General features: G+C 40.4%; 1 protein-coding gene across 1 annotated transcript in view; it reads left to right on the forward strand.

The window, feature by feature from the left end:
- USH2A (usherin) overlaps nt 1-20,815 on the forward strand; it is a 577,940-nt gene that overhangs the window by 475,279 nt on the left and 81,846 nt on the right. The window contains exons 58-60 of the mRNA XM_039530373.1: nt 1,979-2,136; nt 13,974-14,132; nt 15,345-15,507. Of these exons, the coding sequence (XP_039386307.1) occupies nt 1,979-2,136; nt 13,974-14,132; nt 15,345-15,507 (480 nt within the window). The remainder of the gene's footprint in view (nt 1-1,978; nt 2,137-13,973; nt 14,133-15,344; nt 15,508-20,815) is intronic.

Below are 20,815 nucleotides of genomic sequence, written 5' to 3' on the forward strand. Positions count from 1 at the left end.
CCTGCCATGAGGGCAGGGGACTGGACTCGATGACCTCTTGAGGTCCCTTCCAGTCCTAGAATCTAGAATCTATGAAAGCCTTGTACCAAATTGATTCATAGACTTGAAGGTCAGAAGAGACCATCATGATCATCTAGTCCCGTGTTTTTCAAACCGTGGGTCATCACCCACTACTGGGTCGCAGCATGTAGGTTGCTGGGTCACCTTCCTCTGGTCAGCACTGCTGACCAGGCCATTAAAAGTCCCATCGTTGGTGCCGACTAGTGCGGTCAGTAGGCTGCTAGTGCCTACCTTTTCTGACACCATGCTGTGCCTCGGAAGCAGCCAGCAGCGAATCCAGCTTCTAGTCAGGGGGGCCACAGGGCTCTGCCCGCTGCCCCTGCCCCGAGCACTGGCTCCGCACTCCCACTGGCCAGGTGTCGGCCAATGGGAACTGGGGTGGGGAGGGGGTGCCCGCAGGCAAGAGTCATGCGGAGCTACTTCTGTGCATCTGCCTAGGAGCCACACCTGCTGCTGGATGCTTCAGGGGTGCAGCGTGCTCTGCAGTGCACCCTGGCTGCACTGGGAGCCACCAGAGGTAAGTCCCTGCCCCAATCCTCTGCCCGAGCCCTGAGCCCCCCCAAACCTGGAACTCCTTCCTGCACCCCAAACTCCTCATTCATGGCCCTACCCCAGAGCCTGCACCCCTCCTGCCTCCCCAACCTCCTGCCCCAGCCCGGAGACCCTCTACACCCCAAACCCCTCATCCCCAGCTCCGCTGGGTCATGGGCATCAACAATTTTCTTCACCTGGATCCCCAGAAAAGAAGTTTGAAAACCACTAATCTAGTCTGACCTCCTGCCCATTGCAGGCCACAGAACTTCACCCACCCCTACTGTAATAGACCCCCTAACCTCTGGCTGAATTACTGAAGTCCTCAAATCATGGTTTAAAGACTTCAAATTACAGCAAATCCACCACTGACACCAGTTTAAACCTGCAAGTGATCCATGCCCCATGCTGCAGAGGAAGGTGAACCCCCCCCCCCCCAGGGTCTCTGCCAATCTGACCTGAGGTGGGGGGGGATTCCTTCCCGACCACAAATACGGCAAACAGATCCTGAGCATGTGGGCAAGACCCACCAGGCAGATAGCCAGGAAAGAATTATCTGGAGTAACTCAGAGCCCCCTGAATCCTAGTGTCCCATCTCCCGCAGTTGGGGATTTTTGCTGCTGGCAGTCGCCAATAGGCCACATGCCATTGTAGGCATTCCCTACCTCAGCATCTTTCTCTGAGCTTTAATTGTTCTGGCTCATAGTTCCACTTTTCTTCTATTGGCTTGGCTCAGAGAGGTTGAAATTCTTTGCATAGCAGACTATGCACTGGGTGATGGATAGTGCATGTTGAACATACCACTTTGAAGGTGAAAATCCCTAATAATAGCATCTTCTAATATTTTTAGGAGGCCATTCTAAAATTGTTTTTAATGTGTCACATGGTCTAAGTCAGGGGTCCCCAACGCGGTGCCCGCGGGCACCATGGCACCCACCGGGGCATCCATGTGCACCTGCCTACTGGCCGCTGGACAAGCAGCTGCCAAAATGCCGCCAAGAAGTGGCAATGTCAAGAAGGTGACGCCTCTTGATGCTGCTGCTTCATGGTGGCATTTCGACGGCTGCTTGTCCAGCGGCCACAGTCCTCGGTGGCTAGTTGTCCAGCGCCCGCCCCATGGAAAAGGTTGGGGACCACTGGTCTAAGTGTTTCTTAAGATGCTATGAAATGTAATATAAAAAGTATTAGTTTGATTAGCAAGAGATGTGTGATTTTTTTTTTTACCTGAAAAGGGAGAAAGTGAAAATCTGTATTTTAATGCAATATATATAACGTGCTTTGTGGTCTGTACTTCCTAAACTGATGCAAAAGGGAAATAATTCCAGTACAAACATCCCTATAGTATTTAACCACCGTTTCTGTTGCTGCTGTTTTTGTGTTTGTGCAGATATGTTTACCAGCTGGAAGCCAGCACTGGGGGTGGCAGCAGTACTAGTGACAAATACGTTATACAAACACCAGTAGAAACACCAGAGGAAATCCATGTTCCATATAATGTCACAGTAATGGATGCATATTCCATATTTGTGGCTTGGGACACTCCAGGTAAAAACATACTTCTGTATAGTTTCTTGTGGCAAATTAAAGAATTCCTTGTGGCAAATTAATGGCCATAGGGAAAATAATACATTGAGCAAGTCTGCTGTTTCATTCTGGTTTCCCGTTCATGTCTGGTGTGAAAAAGCGCATCTGTGAATTGAGTAGCTGGTATCCCATGCTGATGATTCTTATAGAGATTTAATATAATAATAATAATATTGTCTCATGTACCTGACTGTGTTGTTGTGAGGATTGATCCTCTGTACATTGGTTTGAACATGTGAACTACTATGTATGTACTAAGTATTATTGAAAGAAACAATTCAAATAGCTGCATGTCAGGAAAACTTAATGTAAATTTCCTTCTTTCATCTTTGCTGAAACTGGGTTATTGACAGGGAAGATGCTTGTTGATGGTATAAGTTCCTGTGTCCCTAGAGCCTTAAAATGCCACTTAGCCTGCAGGATGAACAACACTGAGTTCCTGTGACAAAGACACTCCTTTCCTGTATTTTAATTTTAAGATTCATGAACTGTACATTAAATGGCTTTTTAGTTGTCTCTGTTTCCCAACTTGGTCTTGATGCTCCTGATTTTTAAATGTTAGCAACTAGTCATGGGTTTGGCTTGCTATCATCATCAGCCATATCCTGAATTAGAGAAATCTGGATGGTTTATGGGACTGGTAATGGGATATAGAGCAGCTGTACTCAGTTGTTACCAGCCAAGGCAAATGGAGTAAGAGTGAGCCATGAGCTAACCATGTTGGGGTATCCTGAGACTGCATTGCAATCTGAGATGACCCTGATTTACAATATTGAAAACTATATTTCAAACACTTCATAGTCCAGGAGACTTCCGATTCAGTGTTTTGGTTCATGCCCATCTTTAATTGCAATATTTTCATTTTAATTCATCATCGGAAATTAACATCACCTCCTGCCTTACTCCCACTCTGTGTCATGGAGACAGGAAGACCAGAATCCATGGAATGATACTGATTTATATGAGGTCCTCACCCCATGTGACTCTGTCCACTATTTCCGTAGAGAAGGCTTAAGGTTCCAGGCCTCCTGGAGGTGGTTGGGATCAGTGGAAGGATTTCTTGGCCTGGTGTGCAGATGTGTAAAGCAGGAGTTAGGTGTTAACAGCCCCCTTAATCTCACGTAACCATGGGCCAGGTTTTGGTCCACTGATAGTTTAGCCTACTTATTAGATCAACAAAATCTGAACAAATCTGCTCCAGAGTGGTTGAGTAGTTAGGATTTAGTTAAATGTTTGTCACCCCATCAAGAATAAGTGTTGTATTGAGTCAGTACAGATCATGGCTTCACTGGCATGCTACATTTCCCTGGCATGATAAAAATTATATGATACAGTTATTGTGGAATAAATGTTAACATCGTGGATAGAAACAGAAATACAGAGAGAGAGAGAGATCCATATTTCCATCTAGTATAGTTAATCTCCAGCAGGAACTTCTACTTTTACTTGTACATATCCATAGAACTTATTGATAGGCATATGTCCATCATATATTTAAATTTGTTAACAGCACAGTAGCTATAACTGAGCTTGTAGTTTTTTGTCATGTTAAGTCGCAACCCCTACAGTGGACAGCGTGTCACTTACCGGATCAGCGGTCGGGGTCATCTGTGTGTCAGCTTGTATGCGTATGTTTTTTTCAGTGTGCTTTCCAGCTCTGTGCAGATAGCTGGTTCAGCAGACCTTGATGGTACTACCCAATGTTGCTAAGTGTTGAAGGCTGGAACGTCCTTGTCTTGGTAATGCTGTTCAGGCTGCCCAGTGCTTCTGTTCTTGAAGCTTCAGTGCTATTACTGTTAACAGCATATAAGGCAGCCTGCTCGTTCAGCAAACCCTGATGTTACTTATAAAAAAAAGACTACAGGCACAGATTGGTAACAAAGGCACTTGGCCAGGTTTATTGCCCCCTAGGCCCAGCATCGGTGCCCTGGCTCTGTGGTTACAGGTACACTGGCACATGACTGGCTAGGAGCGAGAAGAGGCTCAGTCAGCAGTGAAAATATCTGCTGTTCCCTGGGCCACCCAAAAAATTACAGCAAAGTACCCCAACATTTATAGCTAAAACTAACAATTAGGATACACAACGTACACACAACCTTATGTATTTCATAACAGTTGTTTGTTACCTTCCTTTGTTCCTAATATCTTAAACTAAATTGGAAAGTGTCTGTACTAGCTGAAATGCATTTAAGTAAATATCTGGTGCCTAGTACAATAGCAACAACTTTGCCAATTTCATGTACTAAACAGTGAACTTACAAGCATCTGCTTTAATACATGGCCTGACTTGGGTTCACAGTCTCTGGTTCAGGCCTTAAATCTTGCACCAGGCCATCTCTCCCCACTGCGCTTACCTTTTTAATGAAGCACATTAATGTGTTTTCAAATGTCTAGATAGTAGTTATTTTTCAGGTGACAATTTTCTTTGATATCGGTCTTTGAAAAACTTTTGAAATGTTTGTTTACAGCAGGAAGAACAGTGTGAGATTTTTCAGTGAACTCTTTTTTTGATGTCCCTTCTTCCTAATTATTTAAGACATTTTCTCTTTGAAGACTAGCCACTGGCTATGAGAAAGTCAGAGGGCATTGACTGTAACTTCACCTAGAAAAAGCATTTTGCATTCAAGTATGGCTTAATAAGTATTGTGGTGATGCTTGATGCTAACTCTGCCCATTTAACCAGTGGCTACTAGGTCTATAATACCCTGAGCTGTCAATCTTTTAATTTGCAGAAGCACAAAATCCATTATAGAAATGCTAGAATATATGAAAAAGATTAAAATCTTAAATTAAACTTTTCCCCTGACTGCCAGGAAGGATTTAGAACCCAGCAAGAAGGGAGGTGAATTTGACTTGTGTATAATCTACAGCTTATTTTATTGGAAAGTGCCTCATACTCTGCTATAGTTTTGATAGTAGGTATCATTTAAGGTCCTGAATATTCAGTAACATTAGAAATAAGTTTTAAAATGCAAGAAAATATTGAAATGGTGAACAAAGACTTGTGGGAATGGGGTGTTTGTTGAAAAAGTTTCTCAACATAGTCTGGGTCTTTTCATTTGTCTATTTGAATTCATGTAATTGGCAGTAGGTTAAAAGTCTGAGAATAAAGCTCTAGTAAGTCAATGGTCAACATAATACACTTCATTATCTTGAGTTTAAGACTTTGTAAAAGGGCAAATGGGTTCCTGAAACCATCCACATTGTGGGATTGGGATTTCATCAATATTTGCTGGACCTGGGTTTAATCTATGCACACAATTGTAGAGGTCCCCCTGTAGAAGTCCATGTTCTCTGTCAGTCCCACATACCCCTCTTCTTTGGGTCCTGGGATGCACTCCAGACATATAACTTAGTTATGTTGTCTTGATAGGGGCTGAGTGACTGGATCCCTCTCACTTCCTACTCCTGGCTGAGTCCCAGTCTTCAGGCCTTTAAGGGAATCTGAGTGGCTTCTCCCATAACATGGTCTTTGGGATGGGCAGTGAGGTAGGGGCCACTGTTTCTTCAGTGAAAGGGTCTTCAAGTGCACAGGATGTAACTGTTCTTCCCACACCAGTAGGGCAATAGCAATAGCAGGGAAATGCTCTGCCGCCAAAACACACACTGCGCACAGGGGCATAGATTCATATAGTACCCCTAAGAGATTAATGGATGTTCCTTCATAATCATGAATTTTGGATTATGGGTCACTATAGGTTGTCCATGCTGCAAATGTTTTCTTGAAGAAGAAGGGGAGATACAGGGTTAAAAATGAGCGGAGGTTGAGGTTCCCCACAGAGGCTCAAAAACTGATCTTTTGAGATGGAATGATCCTCCATGAGTAAACCTTATAGGTCCAGATCATGTAGCCCAGGGAAGCTGAGACCTGCAAGGTTAGTCTAACACTACTTGTGACCCTTATTCACTTCATGGTGCAGGATAGTCTTTTTCTGTTAGATTTACTTTTTCCATGTATGAATCCTAGGTTTTGCAACACACCTATCAAAATACTGTTGTTTTCCCCTTTTACATCCAGAATTGAGCCTTTATAATAAGGATTGGCAGTGACTCTCCCACTGAAACAGTCATTTTAATTGATATTGTTTCCAGGAATAAAACTGCTTTTTATTAATCAAGTTTTGATGAAAGAGTAGTTGGCCTTGGTATCTTCCTGTCTATGGATAGTGGTCCACTTTGGCAATGGATCTGCTTATCTGCTGTAATAAATTTGGATCAAATATTCACCCTCGGGATTAATTATGGACATCCTATGAGACAAATTCTCCTTTTTGGGGTTTTAATTATGATGTTTCAACATCAGTGATGTATTCAATTTCCATAACTTTAGAGATATATAATGTTTTAAAACTCCTGACCTAGCTAAATGGCAAGGTGGCTGAGCAGTGGTTAAAATGACGGATTCAGAAAAAATGTTTGATACACCTCACTCGCTAAGGAAAGTAGGGCTTTATTTTCTGAAATAGGTATCCCATTATTTTTGTGTTACACTGCATCAGCGCACAGACCTCAAAGGTACGGTACATTTCACTGATATGCCACAGAAGGATATGTTACAGTTACTATGGAACAACTGTCAATATCATAGATAGAAACAGAAAGCCTGAATAGGGAAAAAAACATAATTTTCCCTAGGCATAACCATAAATGTTATTGATAGGTAGACAAGTATCCACCCTACATTTAAACTCATTAGCACCACCAATAGCTCTCACTGTGGCCTAACCCTGCCAAGTGTCTTTAATTGCTATGAACTTCAGCGAAAGCTAATGTCCACCAAAACCCACAGGATCATGTCCTCTGTTGCCAAATTGCCTGTTTCATATGTTAATGATCTTCTCAATTTAAATATCCCCTTTTCTCATATAATAGAGTTCTATTTCACTCCATCAGTCTGTGCTTCCAGGTTTTGCATAGCATGTGCAGATTGCATGTTGTGTAGAATGTTCGGATTTCTACCTACATTCTTCCTGGGGCCCCACCTGGTATTTGTGTACCAGACTTAGGTGTTCTGGTAGCCTGGTTTCTTTTTGCCCCCTAAGCCTGATATTGTCTTAGTTCTTGGTAGTAATAAGTACGATCCAATAGATAGCTCTGAAGATTGTAATTCAAAGGAATTAATTCTCCAGATCAGTTCGTTTTCTAGGATAAAGTAGTATTTGTGATATGCACAAAACGTGTGTGTTACTGTGGTGGCACAGGCCAAAACATTCAAACTTGGGCACTTAAAGTTAAATGCGTAAATCCATATTTAGGCACCTAAATAAGTGGATTGATGAGCGCTCAGAATTGTCATTGCCTTCAATAGGAGCAGTGGTTACAGAGCATCTGTCTCAGGGTACTTAATGTAGGTGCTTACATATACTAGTTCTGGCTGTAATGTGTGGTACCAGTTTGTTGTTAATAATAACAATTATTTGGCACATTAACCTCTTACTTAGATTTTAATAAAAGACATGACACTTATTTTTGAAGACTTGTTGGAATACAACTATAAAACTTCAGTTATTTGGTTTAATGGTGGTTGTATTTCACATTACATTAAGTAGTTTTCAGCAATTGACTTCAAATGGACCTCTGTTCACCAGTCTTTAAAACAAGATTGTGATTTTCTTTTTCTCTTTTAAACATATTTTCCTGCAAATTCTATCTTATGAGCTACCCTAGTTTTGAAGTAAACAGGGCTGTCAAACCTAATTTGCTGGGGGTTTTTCACAGAATTGTCCATTATACATTATCCAAATGCAACAGCAAAAAAACAAGATTTAGTTTGATTGACTTGTCCCATTGCAAAGTGTGCACCTGCTGTGAAATGAAGTTGCAGAGGAAAAAAGTGGAATAATTTAACTTTTTTATTTGTAAAGATAATCAGGGTTTTTCTGATTACATCTTAACTTCATAAATGTTAAATAACCTATCAGCATCTAGTTGTTGTAAATTATGAAAAGGAGTATTGCTGAGAATATTAACCAACTAAATCTTTGTTCTTTAGTGAACATGAAAATATGTTATGGCAGGTTGTCATTGTGCTCATGGCAACTTTGACACCAAATAACAAAACTGCCATTTGCACTTAGGGTAAATTGGTTCACTTATGCTTTTACTGTTCCTTTTATTCTGACATAAATTTATGAACTCTGGAACTAACCAAGTCATGTGGTTTCCCAGCTGATTATAACAAATATGCCCATTTCATTTCATTCAGTCATCAGAGCACCTGCGGTAGATAGTTTCAAACTTGCTGCAGATCTTTTAGGATATATCTGAACATACAAAGTTTTTCATGCATTCTAACTATTCATTTTTTCTCTTTTTCAAAGGGTAAAGTGATCGCTTGGTGTTAGCACTCGGTGAATACTGGGAAGAATTTCCATTTAATATTCCTTTGCATTTTTCAGTGCACTTGTTTTGACACATTTGCATTTTTGTGTTCACTTACTAAGATAATCTTCAAAATGAGTTTACTGGCATGACCATTCTCCAACAAAGTAAATTTTAAGAGCATATTGTAGACTATTCATGTAAAGTGAATTTTGAATCAGTGATCATAAGTAAATATACTGTATCTGAAGAGGTTATACTCAGTCAGAGAGCATAAACTTATCATGTGGCTTGTACATTTCCCATATGAGATGTATATGTAAATATAATGTATACACTGATACTGACATACATGATGCTTTGTGAATATAGAATGGAATTGCTAGTGAAAAAGGACCTATTTCTTATAACTCTGAAAATGATTCACCTCTACCATGGTTATATCTATAGTATAATGCTGCTTAAAAATCTTGTAATAATACATGTATAAATATACACATAAAGAGTGAGAATTTTAGATACTAGCCTTCATTTTTTCCAGGGCCAAATAATTGTGAGAACAGTCATGATCCTGCAGTCTATCTCACTGAGATGTGTAAGACCTTAATTTTTTGTGGGTGCAGTCAGAAAGGTAGAGGCTAATTCTTCCCACTGCCAGTGCGGACTCGACATGGACCAAGAGGAGAGACTTTATGTCTCTCTTATGCTAGGGCTCATGTGGAGCAAATCAGCTCTAGAGCAGGTAGAGCAACCTGAAGCTGCCCTAGCTTGTAGGAATTGCCAGGATTCAGGACTGCCATAGCGACGCTTCCTGCCATCACTGATGTCCCTTTCCTGCCATCAGGGGTTTCAGCAGAAGCAGTGCAGAACTAGTGAGGTGGGCTCTACAACTGTCAGAGAGGCCTTCTGTGTTGGAGAAACACATCGGAGAGGCTACTTTCCACCAACTTAGAGTCCACAGTGCAGGGGTGAATTCCCCCTGATGGTACATTCATACAGCAAAAGCTGTGCACGGGCTAGCCTACCCAACCTAGCGTGCATCCATATAGTGTAGGTAACAATAACTGTGAAGACAGCACAGTGCAGGCTTCAGAGCAGTCTCACGAGCCAAGTATGTACCCAGGGTCTATGCCAGGCTTATTCTACCTGCTCTGAAGTCCGCACTTCTTCTCTGCTACATAACCCATGCTAGCTGTATTCAAGCTAGCTCAGGTAGGCTAGCACAGCATTTGCTCTTCAGACATACCCTTATATATGTAAGGGCCAATTTTTCAACTCAGCTTTAATTGGGCCTTTATTTTTGTGAGTGCAAAATAGTAGACACAAATAATTACAGTTGCAGCCTTGCATCTGCTGCTGTTTGCACTCACAACCTAGGTCACATGCATATATAGGTCCTTCATTTGTGGAACTTAAATGCTTAAGTGGCCTAAGTTGGAAGCTCCAGTGACCCAAAGACCTGGTACATTTTGTGGTCTCATATCGGTTTCTGTGCTGTTTTTTTGTGAAAGTATAAAGTCGTTTCTATGGATTTCTTTCCCAAGCAAACCTAAGATACTTTATATATATGGGCACAGATAACTGGAGATTTGGGGGAATTTTAGTACCCCTAAAATGCTGGAATTGCATTAATAAATAAAGTAACACTAAGTTTGGAACAGAAGCTCATTTATCTCATTTTATTAAGAGTGGCAGGTACAAAACTATTCACTAAAGCATTAAACATGGGCATAATGAACAAGCTACAAAACTGAAAACAATTCCAAACAATGATCTTTACCCTGGGTTTCTTGAAATGAAACATCTATAATCTATAAATCATACGTTTTCCCCTTTTATACTTGTAAAGTCATACACTAGTTGAGCCTTGACTTTGATCCGAAGTGGTAAAATTATGTTTTAATAGGACAGTAGAGCACTGACTACACTCACTCACAGCACTGATTGCCAGTAGCACCATAATCTTTTTTATCAACTTTACCACTTTGGAAAACAGCTTTTGTTCAGTTTGGCTGAGCAAACTGGGATATTTCTGAACTGACCTTTTTGTACATTGAATACTGAATACCATAAGATCAACTACTTTGAAGAAGGTGTACTTAGGAAATTCTTTTGCTGAATTTGGATAGCTGAGTTGACCTCCCCTATTTGCATTATTTTGGGAACTTTTCTCTTCCTTGGAAGCTCAGACATTCTGACTATCTGCAACTTTAAATTTTTTCTGGTGGATTTGCACCCGGAACAAATTAAAGGTTTCATCTGATTGGATGGACTGAAGTGAATAAAGTGTCATTTTCATAAGAGATTAGCCTTCTGTTGCTGAAACATCCAACCCATATTTAGGCCTTTTCAACCTAGTTCAATACCAAAGACAAAGTTAAATTTTTCCATTTTTGCTGCTAAGTCACCAAATTCAAGTTCTCATTTCAGGATCTCTCATTGCATCCTCCACAACCTCCCACGTTCCACACAGTGCAAGATAGTTCTCAAAAACTGAAGCCAGTGCTACCACCTGGAGAGTATACCTGGTAGGACAGAGAACCCAGATACCTGGTGATACACTTAACACTTCGAATATGATGTCCTGATGCCCCTCATTTGTGTGATATTTTTAAATGAGCTTTGCAATTTTATAAACAACTTCCAGAGTATCTCTTACGGGATTGTATTACTTTTAATAGCGCCTTGGCATGCCAAATTCCAAACAAGCACATGATGAGTATATGTAGCTTGTGGGGTTCTTCCTGTTGGATTGTTGTCCCTGATACTAGGGGCTTGTATACACAAACGCTTAGTTCACAGCATGCTGGGGTGTAAATCTACCCTGCAGCATACTTAGTGTCCATGTGGATACTGCTGCTGCATGATAACAGTTCCCTAGTATGTTTTGATCTACTCCATTTCAAAATGGGCTAGATACTTAGTGCATGACTCACTAGTGTGGGGTGGATTTATATCCCCGCTTGCCATGACCTAAGTGTTCATATAGACAGGCCCCAAGCCTACCATATTAATGGCATCATCATAACATTGTATGCAATAGGTGTTGATCCTCACTCAGATTAGGTGCAATAATATATCTCTAATTAGATCCCACAATGTACAGGCAATATTATACAATCCAATGAACTCTTTGTGAACATTCATATAATCATCCACGCATTGCAGGCATAAAAACACTTGCTCTTTCTCCGAAAAAAATTGTTGTTGCAGTTACCCTAATTGTATACTGCTTTCCAGAAATTTCCCCTCGTGATTTTAAGAATCATGATTTCCATTAAAAGCAGCAAAGAGTCCTGTGGCACCTTATAGACTAACAGACGTATTGGAGCATGAGCTTTCGTGGGTGAATACCCTCTTCGTCTTTGAAAATCTGGATTGTGAATTTGTCTAAACTCTTTCTCAGCCACTTTGAAATATTAGGATCTCATTTTGCCTGCAAACAAAGCAGTTGGAAACAAAGTCCATTTTGCCTGCAAACAAAGTCAGTCTCTCAACTTAAGGGCTTATTTTCAGCTAGATCAATCTAATAGCCTTGCAATGCAAGTCCTTGTGTAGCAAGATAATGTATATGACTTAGTATTCTATTAGGATCTTCCTGTTTTCTTCTTTCTTCTGAGAATACTGATAACTTAGCATGTCAACATCATTCTTTGTGGTCTTTTGAAGAATATCAACTGCTTTGTGGTGATGTGAAGAATTTCAGTGCCTCTCAAATTTGTCATCAGCCTTTTTCCAATTAGTGAATCCAGTGTTTTGAAAGCTTCATCTTTTGTACTGTGCCTAAAAGTTGTTCAGCGGTAGAGACAAAGTACATTCTTACCAGCTTCAGAATAATGGAACCACTGAAGATCATCCAACCAGGATAAGCAGAAGGAATGGTCTCATTTTCCAAAGTTTTACACAGTTTTACATTTTCCAAAGTTTTATGAATCCCCTGGAGACTAACATGAAAAAGACTATAAATAAGATGGCAGGTGGAGGCCCTTTGACCTGAGGTATGATGGGACTGGGGTCCAAGTCTGCTAAAGGACAGCCAAAGAATCATGGGCTCCATGATATCTGACCTGCCCTCTCTTTGTGAAAAGAGTACATGGAACTCCTGGCAGGGAATAGAAGAGCCCTAGAGGAGTGGCAGTGGGCTGGATCTTAGGTCTTCCTAGAGAGATGGGGGTCTTCCTGCACAGAGACAGAAAAAGAGGATCAGTAGCCTATCATGAGAGAAGTGGGAATGTGCTAATAAAGTTTGCAGATGACACAAAGCTGGGAGGTATTGCCAATACAGAGAGGGGCCGGGATATCCTACAGGAAGAACTGGATGACCTTGTAAACTGGATTAATAGTAATAGGATGAAATTTAATAGTGAAAAGTGCAAGGTCATGCATTTAGGGATTAATAACAAGAATTTTGGTTATAAATTGGGGACACATCACTTGGAAGTAACAGAGGAGGAGAAGGACCTCGGAGTATTGGTTGATCACAGGGTGACTATGAGCCGATATGGCTGTGAAAAATGCTAATGCGGTCTTGGGCTGCATCAGGTGAGGTATTTCCAGTAGAGATAAGGAGGTGTTAGTACCATTATACAACGCACTGATGAGACCTCATCTGGAATATTGTGTGCAGTTCTGGTCTCCCATGTTTAAGAAGAATGAATTCAAACTGGAACAGGTACAGAGAAGGGCTACTGGGGTGATCCGAGGAGTGGAAAACTTGTCTTATGAAAGGAGACTCAAAGAGCTTGGCTTGTTTAGCCTAACCAAAAGAAGGCTGAGGGGAGATATGATTGCTTTCTATAAATATATCCGAGGGATAAATACCAGGGAGGGAGAGGAATTAAGCTCAGTACCAATGTGAATACAAGAACAAATGGATATAGACTGGCCATCAGGAAGTTTAGACTTGAAATTAGACAAAGGTTTCTAACCATCAGAGGAGTGAAGTTCTGGAATACCCTTCCAAGGGAAGCAGTGGAGGCAAAAGACATATCTGGCTTCAAGACTAAGAACAATCTGTCAGTTATCTGAGACTATAGCCACTACAGTAATTAGAATAAAAATGATAATCAACAGCCATTACTGTATTAGTGTTTAACTCTGGGCCCCACTTCCTCCAAATAAAAAAAAATGTGTGTACACTGTTGTGGAGTTGATTCACGCTCCCATAGACATTCTATAGTGGCAAATTTGCATCCATTTCAGTGAGCCTGTACACATCAAGAGAGGTTCTCATGAAACAGATTTATTGAAGTGTATTAGTTCCCAAATATATTTTCATAAATTTCCTGTTACACCTTTTCCTGTTGGGAACTGCAGCCAGATTTTATTTTTGTTTATATTTAAATAATTTTGGTTTCTAAAGCGGTCACAACAGGGGCTTTTACACAAAGCTGCAGATAATCAATGCTTCTTAGGATTTGACCCACACTGTTATTAAACAACAATTATCCTGTATACTATTTTCTATTCTATAACAGGGATATTCAACACCAATATGCCTTTGGAATATAATGTCTTACTAAATGCTGGCAGTACCTCACCATTGGTAAGACCAGTAGGTCGTCCTCATTTTGTCCTTGTGGATGGCCTGGACCCATACACACATTACGAGATAAGGATACAAGCTTGCCAGAATGGTAAGATGGCTTCAGATGTTTCACTTGCATGATCGAAAGAGAGAGCAGATTTGCAAAATAGATTCAGTTCAACAAAATAGATTTCTTATTTCTAAATTGAAGTGAAATGTTTACCCAGTAAAAATAAAGCCTAGCACTGTGGAGCATTATACATTTCCCTATATTATATCATGAATATTTTAAGTGGAGATTAAGATGCCTGTATTTCCGGGAATATATCCTGTTTTATCAGATGCTTTATGAGAATAGCTTAAGTGTTTTTGAAATATCTTGTTCCCCGTAGGAGAAAATCCTTGCCCCAGTGGTGTCAGTTGCTCCAGTATTTGGCTTATAAAGAGTAATAAACAATAACAATAACAAAAGGATAGCTGGAAAGCCCAGATATTATATAGAAAACATTCACTTTCTACTTCCTTATTTAAAGTTATTGGGAATGTTCACAATCTGATCTGAGAAAGAAAATCTTGTCATGTGGCAGACAGGGCTTGGTTCTCTTCTCCCTTATGCTGGTGGAAACCAGGAGTAACTCTGTTGAACTCAATGGGGTTACACTGGTTTAAATTAGTACTTAATTATGAGGTTAAGCACTCATTTGAGGCACCAATTTATTTCCTACACACAAACTTGCTATTATTTCATTGTTACTTTAAGTAACTGACTTCAGGCATGCTAGATCCTGAAACTCAGCCTTAAAGAAAACTGTGAAAGAAATATGGAACATTTGCTATTGCCTTTAGTGGGAGCAGAGTCAGGTCAACACTGAACACTTTTAAAATCCCCATCCAAAGTCTTCAAGCTTCTTCCATTGCTATTTTTGTTATTGTGCCCTTCATTATGGGACTTCTAAAGGCCAATCTCAGATAACTGGATCTGGGCAGCTTGGCACCTATGATGTGACACAGACAGTATTTAAAAATACATATTAAACACTTTAAACAGGAAAATGAATAATTAATTGGTTCACTTCTCACACACTGAATGCTCGTATTACTACTACCTTTATTTCACATCATGATACACTCCTTTTCCTTATGGCTAAAATGTCTAAATTAGAAACCTCTGCTTTTATCCACAGAAAATAGCCACTGTATACTCAGATTACTGAAGCACTTTTGTTCCCTACATTTTCATGCTTTAGACAATTAAAAGATCACTTATTTTTTGTTGTGGAAAACTTTGACCTTTTAAGTTAATTTCTGATTTTCTTCCCAGGTGGCTGTGGAGTAGGCAGTCGGACATACGCAAGGACTTCTGAAGCACCTCCTAAGGAACTGAATCTACCTATAGTTAGGGCAACTGGATCTGGAGTAATAGAAGTAAAATGGTTTCCCCCTAGGAAACCAAATGGAATCATAATTAACTACTTTATTCACAGGTAGACATTTTTATACCTCTATATCATCCCCTTGCATTTAGTCTTAATAAAGCATTTACTTAAGTAGTCCAAGTAATACTGGTATGTGAACATAGTGTTTAAAAATATACAGCATGCTGCTTGAGCCATGAAGCGAAGCGTTGCCTGGTTTCTGGCATTTTGAGTGTTACGTTAGGAGGATATTCGTCAGTGGATTGACAAGTTGCTGATAGGAACTTCAACACAGTTTGTAATCTTGCTCCATGTTGGAGCTACCATAAATGACATGCAGTAGGTAGAACCACATTTTATAAAAATAGACAGAGGCAAAATTTGAATAAATAGATGAAAGGAATGAATGGAACCATATGCTTGTAGACTTGGTGCAAAATGCCTTCTAACCACAATTAGGTAGAAGATGGCAGTTGGAAAAGAGCCAGTTTTGACTTGGATTGGAGGTAGAGTGCATCTGAACCAAAGTAATGATGATGTAGTTGGGTTACTGAGTTAAAACTAAAAAGAACAGGAGTACGTGTGGCACCTTAGAGACTAACAAAAGCATAAGCTTTCATGGGCTACAGCCCACTTCATCGGATGCATGAAGCCAGAAATTGGAGACAGGTAGTCAAAGACACAGAGAGGACACGGAAAATACTCAAACGTAAATTAACGTATACTGTATGGCTGCTTAAATGCTGACATCGGAATAGGTGAGGTGTTAGTTACACTGATAGGCATAGGGTCATACTGGGCAGGACTAGTGGTGGGTGGGCCCTCTGTTTAAGCATTTAAACTGAATCAGGGTGTTTTCGAGATCACGTATGTTATTTGCCAGAAATAATTACATTGGGGTAGTATTACAGTGCTCTTCCAGTTAAATTACGCTGATGTATGTCTCCTAGTGTTAACCTATGCCTCCCTGTCAAACCTCTGCCCCATAGTCTGCTGGCTCCCATAAGACTTACTGGCATGTCCTCATGGTGCTCTGGATCTCCTGAGCCCAGCGTGCAGTCTTTTCTACATAGTTAGCTGTATCTTGGAAATTTGGCTCTGCGGGAGTCTGTACTCTGCAATCAGCTTTGTGGAAACCAACTGGTGGGATCCTTATTAATGTAATGTGGTGGTTTGGGGATGCAGAGCATAACCTCTGCACTAGAGCCTGCCAGCTCTGAGCAAACCAACTGGCATACTCATGTATCAGGGAAGCTTGCACAGCAGGCTTTGAAGTCTGAGCTCCAGATTCTCTCATCTCAGAACTTCCTGTCTCAAAGCCTGTGGAGCTGGCTCCCCAAGTTTTCTGAAGCCAGGATTTTTCAAAAGCCTTCAGGTGTCCCCCAGGTCCTTTGGCTATTGGAAGTTTGCATTGTATTGCAGTTGTGTATAGGGAGAGGGCATTTCCAAAAAAGAGCAAGCCAAATTCCTCTTAGCAGATGTTTGAATGTGTAAGAATAATTAATGTAAATTCATATTTGCCTTAAATATATTAGCACTGAGTCTCTAAAAATGCCTAATCTCTGTTTCATATGCTCACTGTTAATTGTATAAGAAAAACACATCAAGTCTCTACTCCTTATCAAAGGAAATAAAGTATCAGTTTTAGCCCAAGACGTGGCTTCACTCTGTTGGTTTTGTAAATAAAGCTGATGATTACGGTTTCTGTTCCATGGCAGCCATAGAAAGGGAAAACAGGAAATATAATGCAGAAAGCCTGCTTCAGTGAAAAATACTGTAAATTGAATTTGACAGCATTTGATGGCATTTGATTATTCTAGTCACAGCCAAACAATGATATAAAGAGTAATATGAAACAGAATGTGTTACTGCCTAGCAGACTCAAAAGCAATAAACCTTCCTCCAATGTGACACAATCACTTCACAATCATAATTGTAGCCTGTTTGATACCTCTGAGTACAGCAGAAGGGCACTGACTGACATAGATACATTTTGTTTTTTATTTAAAGTGAAATGAAAATGGCGCACTGGGGCTCCAGATACAATCGTTATATTCACCTACATAGGCATGAATCACTTGGTAGTTATTTCAGCTGAAGTTTAAATGTGCTTAGACAACAACAATATCAAATCTTCCTCAGATAGCTGCAAAAAAAATCAGAAATTTGTAAGGACAGAAATGGGATGTAAGCATATAGTTCTTTGTCATTCTGTAGCCACACATAGGCTTATATTGTTATAGCAACAAGACTGCAGTATTTCTGGGGGAGGTTATGGCATGTAATTTCTTCTTCATCATTTGCCTCTTCCTTGCTGTATCTCCACCAAAACAAATTCATTTAACTCAAAACATTGAATGTTTGGGACACCATCATGTGGATATGTTTCTATTAAAATTGCAGAAGTTTTACTTGCCTATAGAATTATAAAAGTGCTTACAAAATAATTGTAATTCTGCCAAAAACATTTGGGGTGGGGGAGTGTAATTGGTTGTATTTTACCTCTGACTGGTGGGACAGCTGTAAACATCTCATAGAATAGAGGCAGTCACATTTTTTTCAACAAGGACCACAACTTAACAGAGACTGTCTCGTGAACCACCTCCCCTTTCATTCACAATCATGCAGTCCACTGCCCCTCGCATTCAGTATTATATAACATCTCTGTGACAACCACAGCAGTTGCTAGCCTGGAAAAGGAATATTAGGGAAGTAATTTAATGTATATCTAGCTGTCTTTTAATGAGATGTAGTAACTGGAAACAAGGTGAGCCGGCATCATGTGATCACCAGTCACCAAGAGCTCTGTGGTCCTCAGTTTGAGAACTGATCATATAGAAAAAATTACGTATAAAATTAGAAATATGTGGGGTCCAATTCAGATCTGGTTCAAGCTGGTGCAACTTCAGTGGAAGTATCTCAGCTAAATTCAGCAGGAGTGCATTATTTAGAACATAAATATAAGTGGGATAATAGTGTAACTTGCACAGGCCTGGCATTCAGTAGGTGTGCAAAATGAGTCTAAGGGAGAGCGAAAGGGGTTTAACAGAAAAAGTAACAGTAGTAATTAAGATACAGCAAATGCTATGGGCTGATGACAGCTGTGACTTACTCTTCCTTATTCTTCCCTTTGGAATGTCAGTTATCCTTATTTTTCACACCCACTGAGAGCCCGTTTAGTGTTAGTTACACCACTTTACTACTTCCCTGTATTGTTTACACTTGATGTGCAGCTTACTAGACACTTACATGTTACTGTGGTATAAAGACCTACCTCGATGGCTATATTGATCTATGTGAGTGCTCCATTTGGCCCATGATGATTATCATTTTTATCTGTAATTAATATAAACCATGGTCTAAATTACTGTTTTAATGTGTGCCCAACTCGTCCTTTTTTTGTATATTTTTCCTACATCAAAGTCCATATTTTTTTAAAAAGCAACACAATATAAATTTCTGGAAGTGTGTCATGATTGAATTATAACTAGGGCTACTCTGTTGCTCTGCATGGAAGATAGAATTAGGGTGTATTGTGAAGCACATTGTCCCTGCAAGAACTTGAAGGGGCATTTTGCCTCAGGCCTGTACAATGCTTCCAAAGCCCTGACCACCTGGGCCTAGGGACAACACGCAGCACTAGTCCGTGTTCTCTTTTGATTTTGTGAGGATTGGGGTCAGGATGGGACATGGCTCTGAAGGCATATTCTGAGCATGGCTCCAGAGGCAAAGCTGGTGCATCCAAGATTCACTGACTATCTCCCGTAAGGGAGGGGAAGAGCAGGTGCTGTAGTCATTGTTGCAGTCTTGTGGTTGTAGTAGTAGCTGTTTAGTCATCTGGCATGGAGGATGATGTCCTGTCCTCCCAACCCCTGCTAGAGCTTGGTGTGGGGCCAGGGAGAATTTGCCCAGTGCTTAATTTGTAATCATAGAATATTAGGGTTGGAAGGGACCTCAGGAGGTCATCTAGTTCAACCCCGTGCTCAAAGCAGGACCAATCCCCAGATTTTTACCCAAGTTCCCTAAATGGCCTCCTCAAGGATTGAACTCACAACCGTGGGTTTAGCAGGCCAATGCTCAAACCACTGAGCTATAATGAAAGAGATGCCAAGAGTTAAGCAAAGAGATGCTGGGACTCAAGCAATGATTTACTTTCATAACTGAGGCAGCAAGCCCAGAGGTGCCAGGGCTATGAACTGCCAAGCCTAGAGGTGCCAGAGCTCAGGCCTGGCAGGCCCTGGAACAAATTAAGCACTGGATTTGCCCTTTATAATATAACTCTCTCTGAACATCTTTAAATTGAGCACAGGCAGCAAATCTGAGTGTGCAGATTGAGATAGCTTCCAGCTCCTGGAAATGTTATTTTCCTATGCAGCTCACTGTACAGAAGAAACACTTCCAGTTAAATGAGCAGTTGAATCTTAAATCTTAAGTCGATTGAAATGATTACAGACTGTTCAACCACTTCTGTTCAAAGTTTATTCATACATGAAGATATTCTGAGTTTTAGCACCACAGATGGAACCATTTACCTAACCATAAGTTTCATTCATTAAATATTCAGTAGTAATAAGATCTAAATACTTAACCAGGCTACAATGTTCAGCTTTGCTTGCGGCTGAGCTTAAGGTTGGTGGCATATTTGATCTTTCACTGTGGAGTAGCTGTTTCTCACAGAATTTCTAAAATGGTACTAAACATAAATTTGTGAATTCTAGGAAGTGTTTTAACAGTTAATTAAATTGTTGTGCTAAGCAAGCCCAGATACCAGGTATTAAAGACAACTTTATTACACTTAAAATGACACCACTTTTTTACTTCTCTTTAGGAATATTTGTAAATACATTGGGAGGAGAGCACGGTTATAAGATATTGTTATTTATAATTGTTTGTGATGGCCTAGGTGTGCATGACACTTTGCAGACAGAGTTGTTGCAGTCATGTTGGTCCAAGGATATTAGCGAGACAAGGTGGGTGAGATAATATCTTTTATTGGACCAACTTCTGATGGTGAGACAAGCTTTTGAGCTTATGCAGAGCTCTTCTGCAGAGAAACTAACTCAGAGGGACACAACTAAATACAAGATGGAGCAGATTGTTTAGCATGAGTAGTTTTTGCATATTTCAAGGGACCATTCAAGATGAAGTGGCCCATTAACACCCCTCCAATCATAGGGAAGAAAGGGAGGGGGAGCAGCTGGCGTGGGGTTTAGTGGGTTACAGATGTTGTAATGATCCGTAAATCCAGTGTCTCTCTTCAGTCCATGATTATCAGTGTCAAGCAGAGTTATGAATTTAAGCTCCCAGGCTCAACTTTTGCAAGTGTTGCACAGGTTTCCTATGAGGATGAGCACAGGTATGGAGTGATCGCTTTGTG

This window comes from Mauremys reevesii, linkage group 3, assembly GCF_016161935.1.
Source record: "Mauremys reevesii isolate NIE-2019 linkage group 3, ASM1616193v1, whole genome shotgun sequence".
Lineage (NCBI taxonomy): Eukaryota > Metazoa > Chordata > Testudines > Geoemydidae > Mauremys > Mauremys reevesii.